Source organism: Python bivittatus, unplaced genomic scaffold (genome assembly GCF_059951505.1).
Source record: "Python bivittatus isolate LINGU-HERP-01145 unplaced genomic scaffold, Pbiv_v1 ctg000340_np1212, whole genome shotgun sequence".
NCBI lineage: Eukaryota > Metazoa > Chordata > Lepidosauria > Squamata > Pythonidae > Python > Python bivittatus.
Window position 1 is genome coordinate 8,217,068 of NW_028277056.1, and position 26,536 is coordinate 8,243,603.

General features: G+C 39.4%; 1 protein-coding gene across 1 annotated transcript in view; it reads right to left on the reverse strand.

The window, feature by feature from the left end:
* DLG2 (discs large MAGUK scaffold protein 2) overlaps positions 1-26,536 on the reverse strand; it is a 958,242-nt gene that overhangs the window by 284,824 nt on the left and 646,882 nt on the right. The window contains exon 8 of the mRNA XM_088140514.1: positions 14,561-14,614. Within this exon, the coding sequence (XP_087996640.1) occupies positions 14,561-14,614 (54 nt within the window). The remainder of the gene's footprint in view (positions 1-14,560; positions 14,615-26,536) is intronic.

The window sequence follows — 26,536 nt, forward strand, 5'->3', positions numbered from 1 at the left end:
GGGCTTATATAACCCATGGACTGCCTGTACTGTATTATTAAGCCAAGAAAAATGAGCAACAGAAAAAGAAAAAGCATTTTCAGAGTAAGCTGTTCTTTTGGATCACCCTTCCCCAATGGCATATTATGATTATTTATAAACTTGCTGCTGAGTAGCCGTAAGATGCAGTAGCAAATATGAGATAATCTTGGCTAGGTGGCTGGGAGACAGAATCACAGAGGTTGGAATAGGCAAATGGGAAATAGGATCCCTAGGAATGCTCAAATGTATTTTTTGGGAGAGTGGGGCAGAAGAACTGTATTAAAACCTGCTCTGGTGAACAATATAACCTAGACAATGGTCTTGCAGTAGAAACAGAGATCTGGTACCCTCTGGATGTTCTGGACTTCAATTCCCATGAGCCCCAGCCAGTGGCTAAGGATTGTGGTTTTGTACTCCAGAACATTCAGGTTGCCTGAAGTCTTAAAATTATGAGTAAACAATAGCTGTGAAGTCATCAGGCAAATGAGTGAGCCATCACCAGTGTGATGTCATCATGCAAATGCCACAATTCATCCTTGCATCCTAACATCAGACCCAATAATTAAGTCATGGCATCTGTGCGATGATGTCACCATCACACACATTTCATCATTTCCCTCTCTTTCCCTTTCTGGGATGCTCACATCTTAGTTCCACAGGCTACGATTGTGCAGGCCTAATACTTTTCTTCCCATTACAGCTTCTCCTTGCCTTACAGCAAAGAAAGAACATTTCTCAGAAGAAAATCAAGACCTGTCCTCTCTTATTCCAGAGATAGAGAATAACAGAAAAATGGATTTTTTAGTTACAGGAAAGCAGATTCCAACAGAAAGGTAGAAAAAATCCTTCCTCATAGTAACAACAGCTCAACATTGGAACCAATTTAGCTAGAAGGAGAAATGTTCTCCATTACAGGCTGTGTTTAGATGGAGGCAGGATAAGCTATCTATTGGGGATGATTTAATTTGGTTTTCTGCACTGAACAGCAGACTAGATGTGATAACATAAATGGCTCCTTCCAACTAAGTGGCCATATGTTTCTTGAAATAGTTTATGACAATGAGTACTCAACTGTAAACTTCACATGGGACATAGCTATAGCATAAATGCTACCATGTGACTGGTGAAAAAACAGATGTTACATAAACACTCTATGTTGGTTTGGTTTGTTCGATTTCTACCCCCCACCACTTCTTCTAGGAGCTCAAGTTAGCTTCCATGGGGATCATTTTATCCCCATAAAAGAACCCTATGAGATGGGGTGGTCAAACAGAGACTAGCTGCCCCAGAGTCAGCCTCTGAGTTTTCATCTAGAAAAGCAGAATATTTTTATTGCACCATTCACAAGTAAACATGTTAAGGTGCTGTTAGTTTCATGGAAGAAAAGGAGATAAGCTCAACTTTTTGTAGTTAGTTTTTATTTGGAAATATTAGGTAGCCCATATAATATTCAGAGTAGCCATATTTCCTAAAATATCTTGGTGTTATAGAACTAATAATACATGGAATATAATAAATATTTTCAATATCTAAACTTTTTATTGTTTCTTCCAGAGTTACTGAGAATCGTGGCTTAACCTAACCCCTTGTCAGCTAACGGTGGTAAGATTTCAACTGAGAAGATTTCCAGTAATAGCTCACGCTCTTGACCAAAACAACGTTGTTCATACTAGGTATAAAAGGTTGTATGGTCCTGCTGAGAGAATGAATGAGGACTGAATTGGGAAGCTAATATATGAAGGAAAAGTGAATGGGTTGAAAGGAGGAGGAAGACTGAGAAAAGCATTGCTGGATGGAGTTTGTTGGGATCCTTAAAAAGAGAGAGATTAGAAGTTTAAAGAACAAAATGCAATGTAATACATGATCTGACATATAGATATAGTGGAAGCAAAGATGGTTTGCAAGGATAGAAAAATATGGCAATTATAGTGAAAGGTTTGGAATATAAATTAGATTTAGCTGGATTTTTTCCCTCTATTCTCTCCTGTGTTTAACTTCCCATGCTTATTGCTTCTTACTCTTTTTCTACACTTTGCATAATGTTGTTTCCTCTGAAAGTAAATACCGTAGTATGAATAGTATGATGGATACTATGTATGTATATATCTGTACGGATACAACATTTAAATAGTTTTCTTCTTTAAAAAAAAAAAAAGTCTTCCAACATCGCTAAACTCTTCCTTTCCCATCATCCCATCATTGGGGAGCTACATATAGTAGTTTTCAGGTGAAATCTGGCCTCTCCAAAGCCAATTACCTTTTCTGTAATAAGAAATAAGAATCATCTAATTGGTTTACCGGGAATCAATAATGCCATAATCACTTCTGTACTGTTCAGTGGATTTACTGGACACCTTCATAAATGTTTGACTCAATTTGTATTCCATCTAGTTTTCCATTTTCTGACTTCAGGGAATTCTTGCATATAACTAAGCCTTCCATATAGAACACTCAGTGTCCTGTATAGTATGTTCACTTTGGAGCGATGGGTATAACTTTTTCAGTTGACTGGATTATTTACATCTTCTTAATCAGATTCTACTCAATGTCATTGTCCTAGCTCAGATACCGTTTCTTAGCAACTTTTTCCTTTCCTTCCCTTCCCTCCACTCGCAAAACATGCAGACATTTTCTGGACCCTGTGTTATAAGTATGACCTCCCAGCAGGGTGGGGTTTATTGTCTACAGCTGTGAGGTGAGGTTGGCCTCATCGCTTCTGAGTTTCCAAAGGTCCCTCAAGACTTGGTTATGTCAGCACGTCTGGGGACCCCAGGGGATGGGTAAGCTGGTGAGATGGCTCCCTTGTTACTAACATCCCTTTGTCTACTTTTGTTTCAGCTCAGTTCTTATAGCTTCTGATGTTTTAACTGTTAATAATTAGAGTGGTTTTTAGGTATTTATTGCTGTTTTAACTTTGTTGTAAGCCACCCAGAGCTGCTTGTAAAAGTGAGATGGGCAGCTACACAAATTGGATAAATAAATAAATAAATAAAATAAAAACCTCTTTTACAATTCCTGAATAGGGCTTGGGTGAGTTCCATATGTGTGTGTGTGTGAGAGAGAGAGAAGGGAGGCAATGGGAGGTTTTAACTCTAGTGCCATTACCACATGTACAATGCACACTCCTAGCACAGAGCACTTGTGAACACAGCTAAGTACAGCCAACTCACACACATTTCTAAAAATAAAAGAAACCCCCTAATGCCAGCACCTGCACAATGATGCTGTCCTGCTTGTTATGGTGCTAAATTCAGCCGAGGAACATTTGAAGCAGAAGGTAGGGTTAGAGGTAAGCTATTCCAAGCATGCTTCTTGCATTAAGTTCTTCAAGTTAGATTTGAAAGACGTTGGGATAGAAGTATGATGTGGACTCTTATTTGTATGATAAACACACACTCTGCAAGAATTCTGGTTTGAACATGGCAGGCAAATCTTTGGTTTGGAAATCACGGGCCATCAGGAATGTCAATGCACTAGATCAGCTTATTGCCAGTCAGGTTTTTAAGTATTTGGCATTACTGGAAGAGGAACTTGGATTGTCTAAAAGTGAAATGGCAGTATATTCAATTAAAATATCTCTTGATTTCACTATGGTCCTTCTACAACTCATGCATTACTCTCTATACTGGACTATGCTTTAGTTTATTCTAAATCTACAGTATTTTTAAAAAAATAATTAATGAGAGAGTATCACTAAGATGGATAGTTATTTGCTAGTACCCTGAATAACAAGTTGAAATGTCCCGTATGAATAAATCAATGGCTAAGGGTCTAAAATCCTATTCAGTATATTCCTTATGATTTTTAGATTAGACTAATTCAAGAAAAGATTCTTTTTCTTGACTCAGTTTCTCCAGAGAATGTTTTAAAAGGGATCCTTACTCGTGTTATATGGGCTTGTCCTACTATGATTGTTTTGGTCTGAGATTCATAAATTGGTTAATAAGATGTTAGAGGAACAATATAATTTAAAGAAGTCAATGCAGTTTTGAATTGTATACTAAAGGAACAATGATGGAACCATCTTTGCTTTTGCACGGAGGCAAGTCTGCCCTTTTGTCAGAAAATTGCAGAGTTTAAAGGCTTAACCACCAAGACATAAACAGTTTTGGGACATTAATCTGCTGGTATTTGCTAGACTCTATTAGCACAGTCAAACAAATAGGTCCATTTCAATCTTGGTTTTCCACTCTGAACAGCCTGTATAAAGCAGAACAATTACCTTGCAGTACTTGTCTAGGATTACGTCGACCTTCCAATCAAGTCCATCTTTTGGAGAAAATTATTCAGATCAAGTATTCATGAGACAAATTTAATTTGCACTATCCATGGAGAGGTTTGGCTTCTCCAGTGCATTGGGAATATGGACGTGCCTTGTTTGATGGAGTGCTGATTATAAGCTGAGCCAGAGGCCAGGTGTTTCTCATTAAGCTCATGGTGCTTGGTCAGTGAATCCCTCAATTATGTAAAATATGGTTTAAAAAGAAAAGAGTGCTGGAGATGTCATCCAGGCTTTATGGGTATATTCAATACCCATCCTGCCATTCCCTATCTTGAGAAGCAGTGGTACGCAAAACACAGGGAAAGAGCAAGAAGTCATAAGCAAAAGGCAGGAATAAGAGAATAGAAAAATTAAATCTAATTTACACCAACATTGTTCCCTAAGTCTCTCCATATCATTTTATCTTTGCAAACATTCCTTGTCTCTTCCATTTGTAAATAATCCCTTTTTTTTTTCTTTAAATTTCTCATCTCTTTCTTTTGAGGATGTTATAACATCCATCCCTCTATGACTCTTGGTCTTCCCCTTCCTCTGAAGCTGGTTGCTCACTTTTGATTTCAGTCTGCATTCCTTCAGCACCATTTCATTCTTGACCTTCTTTCTTTTTATTTTATTACCTACACTTCTTAAGGATCCTGTTTCCACTGCACACAACTATCAGCTCTTCAAGGTAGTCCGGGTGAAGAAACAGATGCCACAAGTTTGATTGGAACTGTAGTTGATTGGTATTTGGGACTGTTGTTTCTCCAAGGTCATTTCTGTAGCTCTCTACAACAATTTACTTTTATGTTTCTCCTGACTTATCCTACTTCCACTCCATGTAACAAAGTATGCTGAACCAAAGTTATATACAGGTAGTCCTCGACTTACAACCATTCAGTTAACAACCATTCAAAGTTACAATGGCACTGAAAAAAGTGACTTATGACCGGTCCTCACACTTACAACTGTTGCAGCGGTCCCGCAGTCACATGATCAAAATTCAGGCACTTGGCAACTGGCATGTATTTACGACAGTTGCTGCGTCCCATGGTCTTGTGATCACCATTTGCAACCTTTCCAGGAGGCTTCCAACAAGCAAAGTCAATGAGGAAAGCTGGATTTGCTTAATGACTGTGTGTTTTGCTTAATGACTGTGGTGATTCACTTAACAACCACAGCAAAAAAGGTCCCAAGTGTGATCATAAGTTGAGTACACCCATTTTCACTTGTAATCACAGAATCATAGAATTGGAAGAGAGCTTGGAAGCAGGGCAGGAATCTTCAGACCATCTTAGAGAAATGGCTGTCCAACATTTACTCAACATACATTCATTCCTGACAACAGACCACATAAATCCTATCCACTTCCTTTCCACCAGCCTTGGCACATCTTAACATCTCTCCACCAATTATGGATTACTGTACTTTACATGAAATCAGGGCAGATGCATCAACCTATGTTGAAGACTTCCAATTTTTGAAGTTCAGGTTCGTTCTGCACCGTGTCTGGGTGGAGGGGTTGTGATTCAGTTTCGTGCCATTCAGAGTATGCATTTTTGTATGTCACTTTCTCCATTGTGTTCCAAATGAAGGGAAGATTAGGTGACAAGCAAACTGTTATGTCCTCCAGATTCTTATTTTATTTACTTAAAAATAAGCAGGGCCTAGCCCAATCTGAACTGGGAATATTGTATCTAGGAAGGAGAATGTTTATACTTCTCCTTACTTTTTCTTTTTAAAAAGTTAACTTTTGCAATTCAAGAAAAGTAATCCACTGGTGCAGAACACATTCAGAAATATATTTTAAAGCATGCATAATAAAAAGGCTGGGGAGAAAAATCCTTTGGTGAAGCATTTAGGACACATTAAGTTCTGACCTGCCGCTGTGGGTGGCACAAGAATTGACTTTTTTTGCGGTTTTAGTTTATATGGCTACAACATGATAGTGTTCTTCATTTTTTAATGATTGTATGCTACTCAAAGCCTATAGGAATGGAGTGGCCTAGAAATATTACCAAATTAATACATAGAAAGGAAAAAAGTGGAAACAAAAAAAAATTCATCCAATATTCAGGCAGAAAATGCCTGCTTGAAGTGAGCAATTTAGGTATCTAAAAGAAGTGACAGTTAATGTCTCAAGCATACGTGAGAATTGTTGGCTGCATCATCCCTGTCCACCAAATTGTTCTTTATCGTGTGGAATATGGGAGGGATCACCCAGTGGCCTACTTTCCATCTCTATTCTGCTCTCATGTTGTATATAAAAGGGTTAAAGATGGAACAATGGCATGTTCTTGGCATGTGTTGCCTGGCATGTATTACCGAGACCTGGCTCGGTCTTTGAAGAATGTGTAGGGTCTGTAGGAGTATTTCAAAGCCTCTAAGACTTCAGGTTTTTTTCTAGACTTTTCTAAAACATTTTATAAAATATTCTTCTTCTGGTTTTCCTCCAGGTACACAACTCTTTTTTGCCCCTTTTTGAGTGGAGCTCCTATACTGATCTCAATTTCAATGTGTAGCCCTTCATCCAAATGTTGTCTATCTAGAGCCCTCTTGTAGGCTCCTCTTGGGCACAGATCAATGGATAAGATGGGCTGATCCCACACTTCTCCCCCCTAAATCAGACACCTTAATATGATCCAACTCTCATTCATTTGTGTAATGCCAACAACCCCTGTGTTAGCATCGCAAGAAAAAACTCCTACATTTCCTTATAGAGATGACCCAGGACAACAGAATTGTCCTGAAACAGGATCCGTGGACACCCAACATCAGAAGCCATGCAGGATTCTGTCTTTAATTGTGTGTAAGCCACCAGCAAATGACTTGGGTCATCTTCTGTCATTCCTGTTGCCCATTCAGTGAAACCCTGAGCCAGCTAAAACTACCCACGTCACCAAACCCCAAAACAAAGCTCATTAATTCGCCTGTTTATAATCTGCAGCAGCTCTTCACTATCAAGATCTGCTTATTGCAATGAAAGGAGCTCTATCTTCCCTTTCCCTGTTTCAAATGAAAGAAAAAACATAACCGAGCATGGTTAGAGATGGTGCGGCTCTTACAAAGGGCGCGGATGTCATTTGGTGTCCAACTGCAGCACGCTTTCAAAAGAAGAGATGAAAAACTCAATTTCCGAATTTCCACAGGTGAGTAGAGATGCAAAGCTTTTAGGATAATGGTGACTTGTATTATTAAAAAAAAACTTCAAAGGGATAAGGCTGCCAGGAAGGAAAAGATGTTGCCTTTTCCATTCTCCTTGTTCATCTACTCTAAATCACCTCTCTGTTCTCCATCCCAACTTTGCTCCCCATCTAAAATACTCCTCCATTCCGTTCTTATCTAAAATAAGCTCTTGTGGTAGAGTTGATATGGCATGAAGAAAACAAATCACACTGGCAAAAAGGTTAAGAAGACCTTGGTTTTTTCATTTTCATTTTTTGAAATAAAGGATTATGACAATACGCTTCAAAATACCAACTTACAATGTAACCATGGGAAATATTATATCACCCTCTGCAGAAGGTACTAAGAAAGCTGTTGGCTAATGTCAAGTGTAGGATCCGTGGGCTTTCTGGTGCCATTTTGTCAACCAGTGGGAATTGTATACATTGCAGTCTTATCTCACAAAAAGATTTACCTAGGCAGTTTAAAGTGCTCCAAGAATGAGAACAGACCCAACCATTTATCGTACCCTGCTTAGTAAACTTATTTTTCACTGTAATAAGGGAAAAGGCACCCTCAGGGTTCAACAAGTCCCTCCTCTGAGACCCTTCAGTCTGAGGTCACTGTGCCTGTGGATGAAGAGTGACTGGACAATTAGGGCCCTTTGCTGCCACCCCCCTCCCCACTTCATTATAAGCTAGTTTCTCCCGTCCACACTAGCCCTCTGGGGAGTCAGAAGAGGATTGAAGGGGAAATCCTTGCCCCATCCAGATCTGGCTAACCTCAGAAAGGGAAAACGAAGAAAGACATTGGGAGTCTGTAGCATGGCTGGCTGGGGAATTCTGGGAGTTGAAGTCCACACATCTTAAAGTGGCCAAGGTTGAGAAACATTGATTTGGAATCATAGAATCATAATGGTGGCGCTAGAGGGGACAAAAAAGGGCCATCTAGTCCAAATCTCTGCAATGTGCAGGAAAAAGCAATTAAGCTGTCCAACCTCTTCTTAAAATCCTCACAACCATAGAATTTCCACCATTGCCACATGGGACTCAGCCATTCAACTTTTGAAAGTATCTATTCCGCTGAACAACAAAATTCCTTGCTGTATGGTCCCCCCCCGCCCCCGTCTTTTTCACAAAGAGGGGACAAAGTTCAAAGAAACGTCGTGGTACAGTGGAAGAAAAGACAGCTGTACTTATTCTGTGTGCAGGGGTAGCTGAGAGGCATTAGATCTCCCTTTTATTTAGTCTATTAGCAAATGCTGATCGAAAAGAAGTAGGCAGTATGTAGTCTATTGTGAGGAGTGAATGTTGGTTGCAAAAAACAAAAATGTTTGTCTCTAAAAGCGCTTCTGGGTAAAATAAAGATGAATGGGGAATGCAGAGAGAATGTGATACTTAGGAACTGTCAAAACAAGAAGAGGGTTCAGAAATAAATGGATGGTAAATGAATGTGGCCTGAACACAAAAATGAATAATTCGTAGAAAAGAAGTGCTTTGAGATGGTTTGGTCATAGAGACAGAATGAAGAGGACTGAATCAAAAGCAAATATTTGAAATAAAAGTGAATCGGTCAAAAGGAAGGAGAAGAACATGAACGTTCTTGTGGTCAGATGGAGCTGATACTTCCTGAAACAAATAAAGGTGAGGAATTTAAAGGACAGAAGTCAATGCATGGAGCAGTGTAGACATGCTGGAAGCAAGGATAATTTGGAAGGATAGAAAGGTATGGACTGATATAGCAAATGGTATTGGCGGGGGGGCTGCAAGGGGGGGGGGTCCAGCATGCCAAAATGGTGGCCACAACCGTGAGGATGAAAGTCTACACTTTTTTACTTCAATTGCATGATTGTGGCTCCCATCTTGACATTTTCTGTGGATACCCCAAGTGTTTGTATAAACTAGATTTAACCATCCTGCTAAAATAAGTAATTGGACTTTAAAATTATTTCTACAGTCACCTTCTAAAGTGAATCATTGTCATTATCATCCATATCATAGAATTACCCATCCTGGACAAACCCAGGTCCTTAGCCATTTGCGAAATAAAAGAAAGGCACATTTTCATTGCAATCTTTAATTAAATCCTTAATCTTGGCAGTTTTGATTTTTGTTTCCACAATAACAGATGCTTGAAGCAGGTATAAAATAATGTCCAGAATAAATTAAGAAAAACAAATATCCAAGCATAAACAGAGAGTTTTGATCAGCAGAGCATATTAAGAATATTCTATCAAATCACTGCAACTTACTTAAGTTAATTTTTATTTATTCACATGAATAATACAACTGGATAATGAGGAATGAATCTGGAAGCTCCTTAAAATCGGTCTATGCCACATTTCTCATCCATCTTGAACAGGAGTAAATCAGATGGGTTAGCAAATAAACAAAAGTTTATTTTGGAATGACTAGAATTGACTTGCAAATGAGAAAAAAGGATATTGCATTTCTTTAATTCATGTTTTCTTTAACTGGAATGTGGGCAAGGGTCTTCCTAGCGGAAACTCCCAGGATTTCTAACTTGCATAGCCAAAACCCACGCTGGATAAGAATTTTAACAGTTCAACTTCAATGTATCAGGAAACCTCCAAAACAGCAACTTCTAAAACAATATTGACAACAAGCTGCTTGCTGTCAGGAGGTAGGCCATTAACTAAGGGAAAAGGCAATCTTAGAATCAGCAGAATTGATTTGAAAATGGGAAAAAGAAACCATGTTTGTTTAATTGATTGTTATTTTAATTGGAGTGCGAAAGTGGATCTTCTTGCTGAAAATTCCACAGCAAATACTTCTTACCAAGGAAGACAGGTTAAACTAGTTTTGTTACTTTCTGTGTGCAGGAAAAGACATTTCCACCTTGGGTCCATCAATGACCTGAACTCTGTGTAACCATTGAGGCTTTATACCAGGTTGGGTTTTTAACAGATCTGCCTTTCATTGTTGCTTTTTAATCTGCTTTTTACAGTATAGTTGTATCATGTATTGCCTTTTTATTCTAAAGCACAAATGAGTTTCTGTACTCCAGGATGGTACAGAGCCCATGAAATCTTGACTCACAATTGTTGAAAACCACTGGCAGAGTTCCCCTCTATTTTAAGCACGAAGCACATGGAGAAATAAAGTGTATCATCTAAAATAGGCAGAAGGAAGGAAGGAAGGAAGGAAGGAAGGAAGGAAGGAAGGAAGGAAGGAAGGAAGGAAGGAAGGAAGGAAGGAAGGAAGGAAGGAAGGAAGGAAGGAAGGAAACCTTTTTCCCAATTTCATCCATGTGTGACATGTTCTCCTGTTCTTTGCAAATTTGCTATTATTATTTTGTGCTATTTTCTCATTTTAACATGTCATCTTTTTATTTTAATCCTTTTACTCTAAGGGATTGTAAACCGCTCAGAGTCCTGTTGGATTGAAGCAGTGTATAAGCCCCAGCAAGTAAATAAATAAATCATTCCCCCATCTCTTAATCCATTTTCCAAATATTATATGGCCAGTGAGCCTTACTTCTTCAATCTCTAACTCCCCAGATGTTGCCGAATTATAACTCTCAGCATTCCTATGAATGTGAGGAACGCTGAGGGTTGCAGATAAGCAATATCTGGAATGCCCCAGATTGCCTGTCCTCTGCTTTAGAGCATCTGTGCCTTCAGAAAACTTAGGTTTTCTTTTCTTCTTCCATATTCAGTTTTCTATATTGCTGTAGCTCATGTTAAAAAAAAGATGCTTCAAGTCATTCAGTTGCCTGCAGCAGACATGCTTAAGCAGTCATGAAAGTGAGTACTTCAGGGAGAGGAAAAAAGAAATTCACTCTCCAGTAAAATAAGTCCTATGATGTTGGCAATATCATGGACATGTTAGAATCAATGGATTTTGATCCTGAACCCTCTGTAGTCCTCTTTCGATGCTACTACCAGCAAAAGAGAATTGAACAGTGAGCCAGCTTTAACTCTGGGGTATATAACTGCCTGCCATAAAATTAAACTCTATTTATGCTTCATGGTCTTCAATGTAGTTTTGATGGGAATGAGAAAAGAGGCAACGTTAGTTCAGCAGCAACAACCACCCGCTTATAAGAGAAAGTCTGGACAATGAGTTTAAATACCTAAAAGCTATATTGTACAAACACATCGTGCCTCGATTCAGCTGAAGGTTAAATTCAACAGATTCAATCAAATTTGTGATGAAAGGCCACTAGGAAGAAGGTCTTCTCTGTGGATGCCCCACAGCTGTAAAATCCTTTCCCTGGACAGGCTCACTAGCATCTACTTTAATGTATTTTTTCAACAAGATAGTGACATCCTGGGCCTCTCAATCTGGTCTAGAGTGATCTGTGTCGCTTGTTTATACTACTTTTATTAGAGCTCTAGAATCATAGAAATGGAAGAGGACATTTAGGTAATCTCTGCTTGGTGCAGACATCCAAATTTAAGTACTGTATCCTGGACAGATGCTTCTCTAGTTTTCACTTGAACACATCCAAAAAAGGAAACCTATCACTGGTCTGGGTAGTTCACCCCATTGTCAACTGCTCTTACTATTAGGAAATTGGTAGGGATCTGCTTTTCTATAACTTAAAACCATAATTCCACATGCCATGCTCTGAAATGAGACAGTAAGTCCTGACTTCCTTCTTTTTCACATCCTTCCAGGTATTTAAAGAGTGCTATTATACCCCTTTCAAATCTTTTCTTCCTAAGATCAAACATTCAGCAACTTCATTCTCTCTTCCTGGGGACCCTGTTAATCCTTGTTGCAATTCTCTGAACCTGTTCCAGTTTCTCCGAAACCTCAAATTGTAGTGCCCAGAATTGGACACAATGCTCAAGGTGGGACTTGGCCAGCACAGAATAAATCTAAATGTTTACTTTTCATTATTCTTTTTATTTTGAACATATTTCCAGAAGTCCTTTGTGGCTATTGTTAGCATCTTTTAGCTATCTCGGCTGGTTCCAGGCTAATCCACCAATTAGCATTGCTGATATGAGCTCTTTGCTTCCATGGGCTGTTCTTTGATATCCTGTCCATCTTTCTACCTCTTAAATATATCCTTTATTCTTTTGAAAACTTCATTAATATTTTTGTTAGCCACATTGGCTGGTTGTGCTCTTCACCTGTTTTCCATTTTTTCCCACTGAAAGAATTCTCCTTCACTGGGGACTTGCACCCATCTTGAACTGCTTTTCCCAGTAGCTTCACCTACCATGCAAGGAATCTATTGATCAGTGCTCTGATTTTATTAAAATCTGCTTTCTTGAAGTCCACTGTAAGTATTTAACTACATTCAGAATCCATTTCCCTTAAAGTAAAAATTCCATCATTACAAGACTTTGCAATCATTACAGCTATCAGTGACTTATTTTTTTTTTTAAATCCAAGTAATAACAAGTATATCCTACACTTCAGCTTCATTACTCCAAGGAAGCTCATTATGGTTTTATAAAAATTAATGCGAATATAATAAACATAATAGATTTTGTGCAATAAAGCTGTAATAATATGGTAACAGTAGTAGAAATATATGTTAGGCACAAGAGAACATGCATTTTCTATTCACTCTGTGTTGCCCTGCAACAACATTTTTAAGTGGAATTATTATTTTAGCAGTATATATTATAAATATGTATCCAAATTCTTTTTGTGTATTGTTCAACTGATACACACATGCCTGCCCTCCTGCCTTCTATTAAAACACTACACAAAAAGAAGGATACAATGTGTAAGATCAAGCTCATCAAGTTTGCCATTTGGGGGGTCTCCATCAATACACAGAAGGCCCCCAGTAAAATACTGTGGGATGAGGAACTTCTCTGAAGCATTGTTAATTGATTATGGGTTGCTGAAGCACATTAGCAGTTGCCTCACTGGCTCATTAAACATTAAGGAAAAGTTATAATTTAGCTGATCTTAATAGTTTTTCTCCCTCATAGCTCTAGTCAACCTTTCAGACATGAGCCCATCTGTTTCTTGAACTGTAAATTAAATGAACACTGATAAATCAGCCAGTGCATTGAATTGGGAGATAGAGAGAAAGGGGAAACCAGAATCTGCTCTAAAAAGAACAGTCTCAGTGAATAGAAGATTCTTTATTAGTTGGGTCATAGGGCTGGGAAGAAGGGAAGGAACAAGTCTTTCTCCAGTGTAGACAAGCAACATTCAATGTCCTTCCATGTTTGTTATTTCATTTTTTAAATCCTTTGTATGCTATCTCATCAAGGATTGTAGGCAGCTTACCTTTCATAAAAACAATGCAGTGGTACATTAACCAACCCCTAGAAAGGTTCAATGGAAGAACACCATATTGATGGCCTTCCTGAAATTAGCATGAGGAAGCCATTCTATTGTCAGGGAAGGGGGGAAGTCCCTCTAGAGCAAAAGAGATGCAAGTCAGACAACATCTTGGAGGGTGGGAAGCTATAGCATCCCCTTGCAGTCCGCACATACCAGATAGGCAGATTTGACTTGAAGCAAATGGTCCTGAAGGTAATGATGAGCTGAGCCATAAAGGGTTGAGTGGTAGCATGGTAAATTAGCTTCTGCATTAGGAGCCCATCAGCTGTATTGTTTGATTGGGGAGGACACATCAAAGAGGGTCTAACATGGCCAACCTACTCGATACTACAACCCCAAAGGTGAATCAATGCAATTTAACAAGGACCTTCACATGCACATTAGTAACATGGCATTTTTGTTTTCAGAAGGTGGTGGATTTGGACTTCTACATTTCCTGCAGCCTATTTTATGAAACATAAATGTTTTTGGTGTGGTGGGAAGAGAGAACAAAGTACAATACTAGGAGGTAAACTGGAGTTGCAGATCTTGAGACCCCAGAAAATGTGGTGTCCAGGATAACCGCAGATGCAACCTCCCAAAATTACCAAATGCATAAGGTGACATTATAAAACAGATGACTTGTTACTGACTCTTTTAATTTATTATTTTCTTTGAAATTAAATTAAATACAATTTAGGGTTTGCCCAGACCACAGCCATTATTACTTGGAGTGCAACCACCCACAGGCCAGGCAACAGTTAAGTGGTCTGGCAAAAGTTCCCCACCCTGGCACTAAGTTAACCCAGCGAAAAACACAATGAGAAAACACAAGACATGCTTTTTGACTTACATAAGGTATAGTGTCCAACGTATCTGTATTGACAATTATTGGAGCAGGGCTGGCCTGGGAAAGAGAGAGAGACAAGAAGTTTACAGTACTGATAAACTATGTACATGATAAACTATGTACATCAAAAGCTGTTAGTGCCTTAGTCACAAAAAAGGTTTATAACATGGTTTGAATGACATCTAGGAGAACCACCATCCTATAGCAAATCAATAATGTCTGTTCATTATACAGAGGAACAGAAAACTGACGTTTGCATTTTGGTAGTAGCATATACAACTTACCTGCTCTAAAATCCTGCATATAATGCACAATAGGCTTATATCTAGATGCTTTTTTTTCTTTTGATCTTTTCTTTTAATTTTGGAGGGGTGTAATTTTTTGGCTGGCTTATGGCCATAAGAAGTTTAAATTAAATTCCGTAATAGGCAGAGGGCCAAAATCTGAGTTCAACTATGGCATAGCATTTATTTGTTGAGCAGATTGATAGGTTATTTCAGTCTAAGTGGAAGCAACGGTACAACATATCAATACAAAATATTAATGAAACCAGTACATTAGATACGACAATTTTATATGTTCAACATCAGTCTCTACCAACATCCATCTCCAAAGACTTTCTGAAATAACTGGGTCTTTATGAGTCTTTGGAAGGCCACAAAAGTGGTGGTGGAGAAGATGTTCTGAAGAAGGAAGGGGAGCTCCCGCTGAGAATGATCATTTCTGTGACCTGTCCCATTGCACCCCCTATTAGGAGGGGTCCTTCAGCAGGCATTCTGTGTTTGCTTGGATTGAGTTGATTTGGGAAACATCAGGCCCTGTGCCATATAACAAGGAGGGGGATCATCAAGTGTGGCTAGTCCCTTAGTGGCCTGGTGTTGCTGCCTTGAACCATTGGCCTCCTGGATTTTTTCCCTTTTATTTTTGTGAATGTGTATTGTTATAGGTTTTAATTGTATATTTATTTTTTTAGCGTGTTGTGAGCTGCCCAGAGTCCCCCATCAGGGGGAGATGGGTGGGGGGGGGGATGACAAATTAAATAATAAATAAATAAATAAATAAATAAATAAATAAATAAATAAATAAATAACTTTGAATTGCATTGAGAAACAAACTGGCAACCAGTAGAGCTCCTATAGCAGTAGTGTTACATGGCAGTAATCAGACTTTCCTGTTATCATATGGAGTTGCTACATTTCATTCCAGGTGAATTTATGGGTGGCCTTCAAGGGTACTTCCATGTGGAACAAATTATAGCAATCCAGTTACCAGATGACAGAGGCCAGAATGACCTTCTTCAGGGCTTCCTGCCATAACTAAGCTGGGCAAAACCTTCCTGGCCATGGCTTCTACTTGCCCTTTCAAACAGGAGCTCTGAGTCCAGTACTAGAATGAAGCACCAAAGCCCATCAAAGCATAATGCTGGGTTACTGGGTACTGATGTGCCCTGAGAGACTATTTCTGAAGTCCCCTGTTTCACTTGATTTTTAAAAGGGAGGGAGGAAGGAGGCAAAGCATTATGGTGGTTGAAAATGTGGAAAAGGCCATACTGCAAAGTGCACTAATTGTCAGAGCTTGAGGTATTCCAGAAACATTCTTTATTGTATTACAGTACAATAAAAGAGTCTTGAAAGTCTGCTGAGTTTTTCCTGTCTCATCTTGTATTAAACAAAACTATGGGGGGTTGGTTTTTGTTTTTTGTTTTGGAGTGTCTTTGTCATGTTTCCCACTTTCTCAGGACTGTGAAATCTTTTCTGGAAGTCTTCCCTTAAAGGGTCTGTCATACTTTCTCCCAAACCAGCTCTACATGTTTTTATGCTGGCCCAGGTGAAGCCACCATTCCTCAAAGCATTTAAACAGTGCGTTCTTTGGAAAAGTTGGCAGACTTGCTTCAAAAGCTTTTTCTAGTTGTCTTTACGGGCCCAGATCATATATCCACCGGGACCACTAGTGAAATGGGTGTGGGTAGACAAACAAATGGAGAACAATCAGAGAAAATCTTCCAAGCAGTCACACTAAGACTTCCAGGAGGATGGAGCTGCAGTGAACAGTTCCTTTGGAAGGTTTTTCACAGCCCCACAAATCACCAGCTTCTACCATTGTACAGGTAGTCCTTGAGTTATGATGGCAATTGGGACTAGGATTGCCGCTGCTAAGCAGTGCAATTGGAAAGTGACCACATCACTTAGCGACAGCAATACAGGCAGTCCTGGTTGCTGTCATGACCTTGAGACGTGCAGGTCATTAAGTGGGAAGCAGTAGGAGTCCCAGGTAAGGAGTACAGGGTGTCACGAGGGGAGGGGGAAGCCCTGGGAGGCCCGGTGGAAGCTGCACACAAGTTGGGGGAGGCGGGTGCCACAGAACAGTGCAAGCACATGGAGGGTGGAGGGGAAGGAGGGCATGGTGCATGTGAGTGAAGGGGAAGGAGGCCATGATGTGTGTCAGTGAAGAAAGGCCAGGGGTGGGTGGGGGCACTTATCCAAGTGACTTGCAACCTTCCCTGCCAGCTTCCCCATTGACTTTGCTTGTGGAAAGCTGGCAAGGAAGGTCGCAAATGGCAATCACGTGACCTCGGGACACTGCAACCAGTCATAAGTGCGAGCTGGTTGCCAAGTGCCTGAATTTTGTTTATGTTACTGTGGGGGTGGTGCAATGGCCAGAACTTCGAGGACCCATCATCTGTCCCTTCATTCAGCACCACTGTAACTTTGAACAGTCATTGAACGAATGGATGATAAACAAGGACTACTTGTATTTATTTGCAATTTTCAACCACTGGGATGATAGAGTTGAGTGGGAGATAGTTTGTATTCTAAGCTACTTTTCCAGGAAAGGTTGCATACTTTTTGTAGCCCAGTCTTTTAAGAAAGGTCTTCAACTGAAATTAGAAAGGAAGACTTCATTTGGAACCCAAGTTCTGGTAGGTGATCCAGAAGATTCCCCTCTAATGTGTTCAAAGGCAAACTCTTTCAACTTAGTCCTTGTCAATTGCTTGCCAATTTCTTCCAAACTCTACAGTTCACCTTTCCATTCTAATCACCAACTCAATTATTTCCCCATTCTATCCTAAGATTTATTCTACTTGCTTGCTGAAAGTATAATTTATAAAGCTATGTAACGTGCACTTATACACATATGTATGTTTAAAGGGGGAAACACAGTTAATAATTTAAGCTGCAGTCAGGTTATTTTCTTATATGTCAAACATCACAGGAATATAATAAGGAATCTATGCTTGGAAGAGGACAGCTTATAAAACAGACAGTGACTTATTTAAGGGGTTATGAATTATTTTAATAGATTAAGAGCAGACTCCTTTGCTTACTCAGAAATAAGGCCATATGTTCAGTGAAACTTGCTTCCTACAGAAGTGCATACAGAATAGCAGCCTTAAATTTCTTAACATATATTTCAACATTTTTACTGTAGCCTTTGAAGGTCCAAATGCAACTTGCATACATATATACCCACCACGCTATTCCCTTTTGGGGTAAGTAACATTAAGCAGAGTGCAGAAAAGGAATAACCCAAATCCTAATCTTAACAGAAAATTCCCCTTGTCCCCCCAATCCAAATTCATTCAGAATGTTGCACAAACTTTTCCAAAACTCATCCTGCTTCTTCCATTATCACCATTCCAGGGGCACAAAGAAGTAAAACACAGTAAGCAAAGTGATTAAATGCAGAAAGGCAGAGGAAAAAAGAAATGTAGAGTTAAATCTATATTTATACCAACAGCATTCACTGCATCACTCCATATCTTTCTGTCCTTGAAAACCATCTTTGCTTTCACCACTTCCATGCAGAGTTCCATACATTTCCTTTTGTTCTTTATTCCTCTTACCTATCTCTTTTGGAAGATGTCATCAATTCCATCCAATCACCTTTTCTCAATTTTCACCTTCCTCTTGACCCACTGACTTTTTATTTATATATATAATGGTATGTGGGAATGACCTTGGGAGACAGAGGAAGAGCCGCAGACTAGGCAACGGTCAGATAAGAGGCAGCTGAGCCTGCAGAAGGAATGGGGATGTGGCAAACATCTCAGAAGGGACCCTCCCTAGTTTCTTGAACTGTAAAGGTGAGGGGCGAGAGATGCCCTTTCAGACTTGCAAGACTGTTAATGTAACCTTACAATAAAGATAGAGCTAGAACTCCTGGGTGTGCTTCTTGTCTAGACTACTTTGGTGGGCTGACAATATATTTGTTTTGCTTTTTGATCCACATTCATTCTCTCTAAGTGACCAAATCACCTCAACGTATTTGTTTCATATTGGCCATTCATTTCTGCATTCAGTCCACCTTCCTTTAGGACCCATCCACACTGGTGTTCTGGGACAGAGGGCAAATGATGGCATGTGTATCATCACATAATTACGCAAATGCCATGACTTTTGTATTTTCATCAGATGCCATGATGTCATTACATAGCCCATCATCTATGCAATGACATCACAACACCTGTATTGTCATCAGGTGGACATCATTGTGGCTTGTTACAACCACTGCTGTCCATCTACTCTTGATCCCATATCTTCTTGTTTTATGGCACACACTTCTGCTGTATTTCTAGGTGTATGTGCATGAGAGAGAATAATATATGGGTAAGGCAGTGGAGGATTAATTAATTTTATAAATGCCTTATTTTACTGGCAATTCCTTTTGAAAAGTAATGATCGATTCAGTGAATATTAACTCTCTCTTTTTATTCTAGTTCTGCCTTTTTTCAGAATGTGGCTTCTGGCCCCATACATGTATGAATTTACAAGAATGTCTCATGTGCATTTTTAGTGAAGGGTGGGGGAGAATCTCCAGGTTGGTTTCAACCTGAGTTAGCAATCCCATGTTGATGGGGAGTGGCTAATGGGTGGGGGGGGGGAAAGATTTATAAGGTTCTTTTTATTAATTCTTTCAAGATGGTATTTCTTTAGTGTAAATACAGTAAGACGAACTCATAATAAATGACCTATTCAAAGGAGGGAAGCAACGAGAGAAGAGCACTTCACCATGATATTTCCATAATTAACCATGAATATACATAACAAGAACTGAAAACTAGGAATCTTATCCAAAACTGCAGGTTACTTAAAATTAAGATAAATCTTAAAGAATGCGCTCAAAGAATCATAGAACTGTGAAATTGGAAATGACCACAAGGCTCCTGTAGGCTAACCATCTTCTTAGGAAGCCTCCAGAAATGAAGAACCTACACCTTTTGTAGGTAGATTGTTCCACTCTTGTGCAGATCTTACCATCAGGAAGTTTTTCCTTATATTTAAAGAAAATCTAGGCAAATGCAACATTTTTCTGTTATTTCTGGTCTTAGTTTCTGTGGCCTCAAAAAATAGTTCATGGCCATCTCCCCTATGGTGCCCTTTATGTACATGAACATGGCTCTCATGTCTCCCCTCACTCTTCCTTTTTGCAGATAGATCATCCCAAATTCCTTCAGCCCGTCCTCAAGAATGTACCTTCAGGTCCCTGTACCATCTTCCTTTGAACTTTCTCCAACCTCTCAAAATCTTTCTGGAAATAGGGTGCCCAGAATCTTGGGTTAGAAAGTGCCCAAATCCATGAAGAATTCTTGCTTGTCCATCTATTGCATGCTTTTTATTCTGCTTCTTTAGCATTTTAATCCACTGACCTCTTTCTTCCTTTTTTCCATCCAAAATGCTCTGTATTTTAAATTCATTTTTCCACCCTTATATCTCTCCAGCATCTTACACACCACTTAGGTAACCTGACTAAAGATTATTTTCCTTCCGGCAAATCTTGTTCTCCCTTGGGTTTAATAGGGTTGCTTAGTACTCTGCTGCTAAGAGAGATGACAGTTGCAATGACAGATTGGAATTGGAACCAGATCACCGGGACAAGGAAGCACGTAGGCCATCTTTTAAAAAATGGGAGATCAGTTGCTCTGAGTTGTTTGAGGGAGGAAAAAGAGGCAGCTTGTAATGAAAAAAAGCTTTTCTTTTTAATCCAGATCACATCCTTGCACAAATACATATGCATTCACACGTAGTGATTTTCATTGTCTATTCACAGGGGTGTCTGCAAAATGTGGTCAGAAAGTTGGCAGCCACAATAGTGCAAACAAAGCTCTGCCCGTTTTTTATGTGCACTGCACTTAAATGTGTGTCACCTGTTTTTTATGTGATCCCCAGCCATCTTGACTTTTTTTGACCACACCCTGTAGACACCCCTGCCTTTATACATACATATCCTCACACATTCTGATTTTTTCTTCTAAAAAATCGACAAACATACAAACACTCACTCACATACCCTGTGTTTTGTTTTTAAAATATATCAAGATTCATTTATGATTAAATTTGTATGCTGCCCATCTCCCCCAATGGGAGGTATTGATACGGTAACAGGAAAAGGGGTAAATGCATTTATAAATAAAACTGATTTGTAACTGCGTGCTGGGTATTACAGGTGGTCCTCACTTACCAACCACAATTGGGACCACAACTCTGTCGCTAAGTGCTGCGGTTGCTAAGCAAAAAATCATGTGACTGCCCTGGACTTAAAACATCACTTTTGCTTCTGTCGTTAAGCAAATCACCGCAGTTGTTAAGTGAGGCATCACATGACCACAACTTGCGATTACACTTCTGTATTCTCCATTAATTCTGCTTGCTGGAAGCCAGTTGTGAAGCTCGCAAATGGCGATCACATGACTGTGGGATGCTGCAATGATCTTAATGTGAGGACTGGTCACAAATCTGTTTTTTTTCCCAACTGTCATAACTTTGGTCCCTCAACAAGGCAGTCAGTAAGTGAGGACTACCTGTATTTCTTAAGGCAGTGAAGCACTGCAGATTCAGTTCCAGAAAGGTTCATCGGAGCACACAGGAGTGTGAATGTACAGTAGCAGCTGTCTGAAACTCTTTAAAGCAATTGCACATTTTGGTGCATGATCCTGGGTCCAAGGAAACAATATAGAGTTGCAGACTCCAAAAGGGCTTTTGGAATCGAATCCAAATCACATTGCAAGTCTGCTGTCATTAACCAGGGCAACATACGTGTGTTCCGTTCTCTGAATAGAGTTCTCTAGTACGAACCATTTCCTAGACCCCAGAAAAACCTTCAGACTTCAGCATCCACAGGGTGGCGAATGACAAACTTGTGCAATGTCACAACACAAAACCACGTGACTTATGGATTTGCCTTTAACATCAAGATGTAAGTACAAAAGGTGAGGGGTTGTGTCATATTGTTCCAAGGTACATTTTGTCATTTTTGCGTCACCTCTGGTTACACATGTTGGTTTCTGAAATCTTGCACTTGAACGACCACAGGTCTCCAGTTCTGGTGAAATACTAGGACCAACCATGATTTAAAAGCAAAGAATTCCTTTGGTTAATAAAACATAAGCTTCATAACCTATAATGGCAGACAGCATTGTAGGGAGAGAAAGTTTTGTTTCATCTGCATTGTTAAGCAAATCAATTAAATTCACTTTCTGCACCAACAGATAGAGCTCTATGCAGTCATCCTTTGGACTCATCCCTTGCAGTCATTCTCAATTTTGCAAAGCTATTATATATGAACAAAATATGCATACTGTATTAGAAAAGGTTATGCACAAAAATAAATGGCTATTTGCGTATTATTTTCTACATATTATCCTGAAATGAGAGAAAATGAATGCCGAGTGGCCAAGATATGGAAAATGACGCAGAGCAAAAATGGGACAATTTGTCTCGTTTACACACAATGTTTTAAATGTCCGTGAATGCAAAGAGAAACAACAGGGGAAAGTGAGAATCTGCCTTATATCAAGGGCAGACCATGGATTCCATGTGCTTTTTTTTTTTTTTTGCCTTTTAAAAACAATGCATAATTGATGCAATATTAAAAACAAATGGGTCTCAAGAGTGGAATTTCAACTGTATCTGCCTGGGCATTCAAGGAAGCAATTCCCCTGCAAAGAGAAACACGTCAACAACCAGATTTTTCTCTTTCTGAACAGTTCTTGAAAGCAGCTTGAAATTAGCAAGGATTTATGTACATGTTAACGTAGGAAGCTTCAGTGGGTTGCATCAGAAGTTAGTATAAATGTCAGACGAGAGCTACTGCAGATTGTGAATCAGCACACCAACATTTCCGTATGCTGGTATCATTCACCAGCTTTCACCTCTATGCTTTCAAATTTTATTGTTAACTGCTAAGAGATTGTCAGTTGTCACATTGTGCATGAACACACAGTGTAAAAAAGGGTATGTTTTCTATTTAGTTCTAAAGTCTCATATCCACTGAGGTGATGGTACAATTTGGGCCAGCATTCTATATTTTTGGATGACTCTGGGCTGGGATGCTAAGCAGGGTTCAGCCTGGTTAACAGTTGGATGGGAAGCCTACAAAGAATATCTAGGGTGTAACTAGGCTTTGAAACAAATAAACTAACAAAAAATCCAGGAAAAATGCAATGGCCATTCACTTCTATACTGTTACCAAGAAACACTGGTGTGTCTATGAAGTCAAGAGGAGGTGAACTCAGTTTGAAGACTTTACCTTTACTTTGTTAAATAAGCCTCAATGGCTAGCTACTTCACACACAACGCTGAGCTAAAAACTACCCTTTACAAACCACAATGGCTGGATTCAGCAGGCAAGATGGATCTATCATTGCCTCAAGGTAGGCCAAGTCAAGAAACAGACAAGACATGGATTCCAAGAATGCTCTTTCTTGTAGTAAGAGGTCAAATAACAGAATCTTGAAAGCCCGTCCAAGTTTCTCTCTGTCCCATTTTATACTTTGAGTTTCTTTCTCATGCTTGTTTCAACCTCTGGACTATGTAATGTCTTCTCCAAGTCCCCCCTTAATGGCCCGTTCATCCCTCCCCCCCTTAACATCTCTCTCATAACTTCCCCAAGATCAGCTCTACATTCCTTTTTTAGACTTCTTTTATTCTGCCTTTCTTATTTTTATAAATAACTCAAGGTGGCAAACATACCTCATACTCCTTCCTCCTCCTATTTTCCCCACAACAACCACCCTGTGAGGTGAGTTGGGCTGAGAGAGAGAGACTGGCTCAAAGTCACCCAGCTGGCTTTTGTGCCTAAGGCAGGACTAGAACTCAGATTCCCAGTTTCTAGCCTGGTGCCTTAACCACTACACCAAACTGGCTCTTTTCTTTCCCTTTCCCCAATCAGGGGAACGCAAGCAGTGTTGTGGCATCACAATGCACCCCTTTTCTACATGTATCCCAACATCACACGCCTGTGCCAAAGGTGCGGAGTTTCTGGCAGGATGCTACAACACTTCTTGGAGCACACTGATGAACTTATGAAGGGGGAACTTATGGACGCAAGCCAAAATGAAATGAAACACCTAATGGCATAGTGAATGTGTGGACCCAGACGCTAGTTTTCCTAGACTCATTTTGTCTCTGTCCTGGTTAACTGCAATTGATCTTTTTCTGTATTTTGGACTGGACTGAATTGCTGGCCAGTGTGATAGATCCTAATCCTGCAAAGGCCTGGCACTGAGCGTCATCTTGCATGTTCTTCACACTCAAATTTGATATAGATATAATATTCACATCTAGCACTGCATTATTCTGTCTGAATTAAAGGCAAATTAAACAGGCGAAGGATCTTTTCAACAGACATAGATAGAAAGGCAGGCAGGCAGGCAGGCAGGCAGGAAGGAAGGAAGGAAGGAGAAATGTGTCTTTTCACATTGCCTGCATCATATTCAAAGAGAGAATAAAAGCTCTCCAAAATAATTATCCCCACACACATCTGTGTTGTATTTTCTTTTTTTCTGAAGCTGAAGCAAACCAAGTGAATATGAAATATTAATAGATGCCTGTTCCAAAAAGAGCGGTGATGGTGGTAAAAATAAAATAGTAAAAAGCCAAACAGCAAGGGATAAAATAAAGATATATGGAACACAAGTCCCGGTTCAAATCTCATCTCTGCCATAAACTCTCTAAGTAGGCCTCTTCTCCATTATTTAAAATATTTTATAGGATTGTTGCATGAATGAAAGCAGCATGTTACATTTCTGGATGGCACCTGGCTGCCCTTAGGCATCCTTGCCTGGGTTCAAGGTAAGCAGAGTAAGGCCATACTTGGTCATACTTGGATGGGAGATTATCCAGAAATGTCCGATCTCTAAGCTAGCCCAGAAATTTTATCTGATCCAATTCCTATTGGATCTTGAAAAAACTAGGTGTCGGGCCTATTTAACACTTGGCTGGGACACCACTAAGAACTTCCAGGACTATAGGCTACACTGGGAGTTACACTTGTGGGTTTGATGAAGAGGAATGATTACAGTAAAACAGAAGATGACATGATTTCAGTGCTACAAATTAAAGAATTTTATGAATCAAAGCTCTCCCTCAGATTCATAAGAGGAGGAGATTGGTATGGTGGTTAAGATGCTGGACTAGAAACTGGGAGACCATGAGTCCTAGTTCTCCCTTCTGGGTGGTCTGGGCCAATCCCTCTAACCAGCCTAATCCACCTCACAGGGTTGTTGTGGGGAAAATAGGAGGAGGAGCATTATGTATGCTGTATAAAATAAAGGGGAGATGTAAGTTAAATAAATAAATAAAGTTCCAGTCCTTGTGATGGAGATATTAGAGGCAAAGTTTCATAGCGCTTTTTGGAGGAAATACTGTAACTTCATTTGTTGAGTGAAAGGGTACATCAACCCAGAGGGACCGAGTGTGTACTTGAGTGAATAAAGACACAAAATTGGATAATGAGATCTCTACAAGTATCATCATGAATAAATGAACAGATAAAGGCTATAGCAGAGGATCCCTAAAATAAATTTCTAAAATTAAATATTATAAGACCAAATAGAGTTTGTGGCATCTGTTTCGGTCTCTGTGGGCTCTATTTGTCAGCAGCTCCTTTAAGTAAACCAGTGCTTTTCTGATATGTTGACCACAGCTCCCATAATCCCTAGCTAGCAGGGGCATCTGCAGGAAGGGTCAAGGGAGTCAAGATGTTGGAGCTGTAAAAGAAAGTCAAAAAGTCAAGATGGAGATTGCACCTGCACAATTGAAGCCACACCTCTTTTGCTGTAAATCTTGAAGGTTTTTCTACCCCCCCTTAGAGACATCTATGCTAGCCAACATGACTGCTATGTTCTTCAAAATCTTCACTCTCATTAGATCCTTCCCTAAACTTCTAAGAGGAGACAGGCCTCATGTCCATAGACGATGTCAATTCTTAAACAGAACAATTTTGATATTTACCCCAAAGCTTGATTTTTCCAATGCAAATGCTTTTTTTTTAAATAACCCACAAAATCATATTCACTGTAGTGAGAAAGTTATACTTGCATAAATAACCAACTACTTATGGAATTTTAAAGTTACAAAAATCCATGGGTGAGATTCTTAATGATACACATGGAGATTTCTGGTAGCATCAGTTTAAACCAATCAACTGATAGTATTGATCATCAGCTGCTATATTACGGCTTTCTGGAAATTGCTAAGCAAATATGAACCAGGGATATATATATATATATTATTAATTGGGTGTCATCAAGTCAGGGTTGAGTCTTAGAAATTACATACATAGACCTGCTCCAGGATGACGTAGCCTATATTTCTGAGAGTTAGGAACTCAACAGGTGAATGGCTTCAAATACTTTTTGTTAGCAAAAACTAGGGACATCTTTCCACCTTAATTTGTATAGGTTTAACATTCCTTTAACCAGAAACAAAATTATTTAGCAAATCATGTTTAAGATTTAGCCACAAGAGTAATCAGTCAGTAGCCTCAAGGCTGTAATAGGCACCCTTGAATTTTTTAAAGTGTTTATAATAATACTGAAAGACAAGCCAGACACACCACAGTTCTTTGTCCTTTATCCTCAGGGAGAATGTCATAGTAGTTTAGTAATGACTGTGTCCGAAACTTTTCTTACACATTTCAGCAGTGTTTCTGATCGATCTCTAAATCAGAAAGTTTGGCAGAAGTCTGTTTAGTGGAATT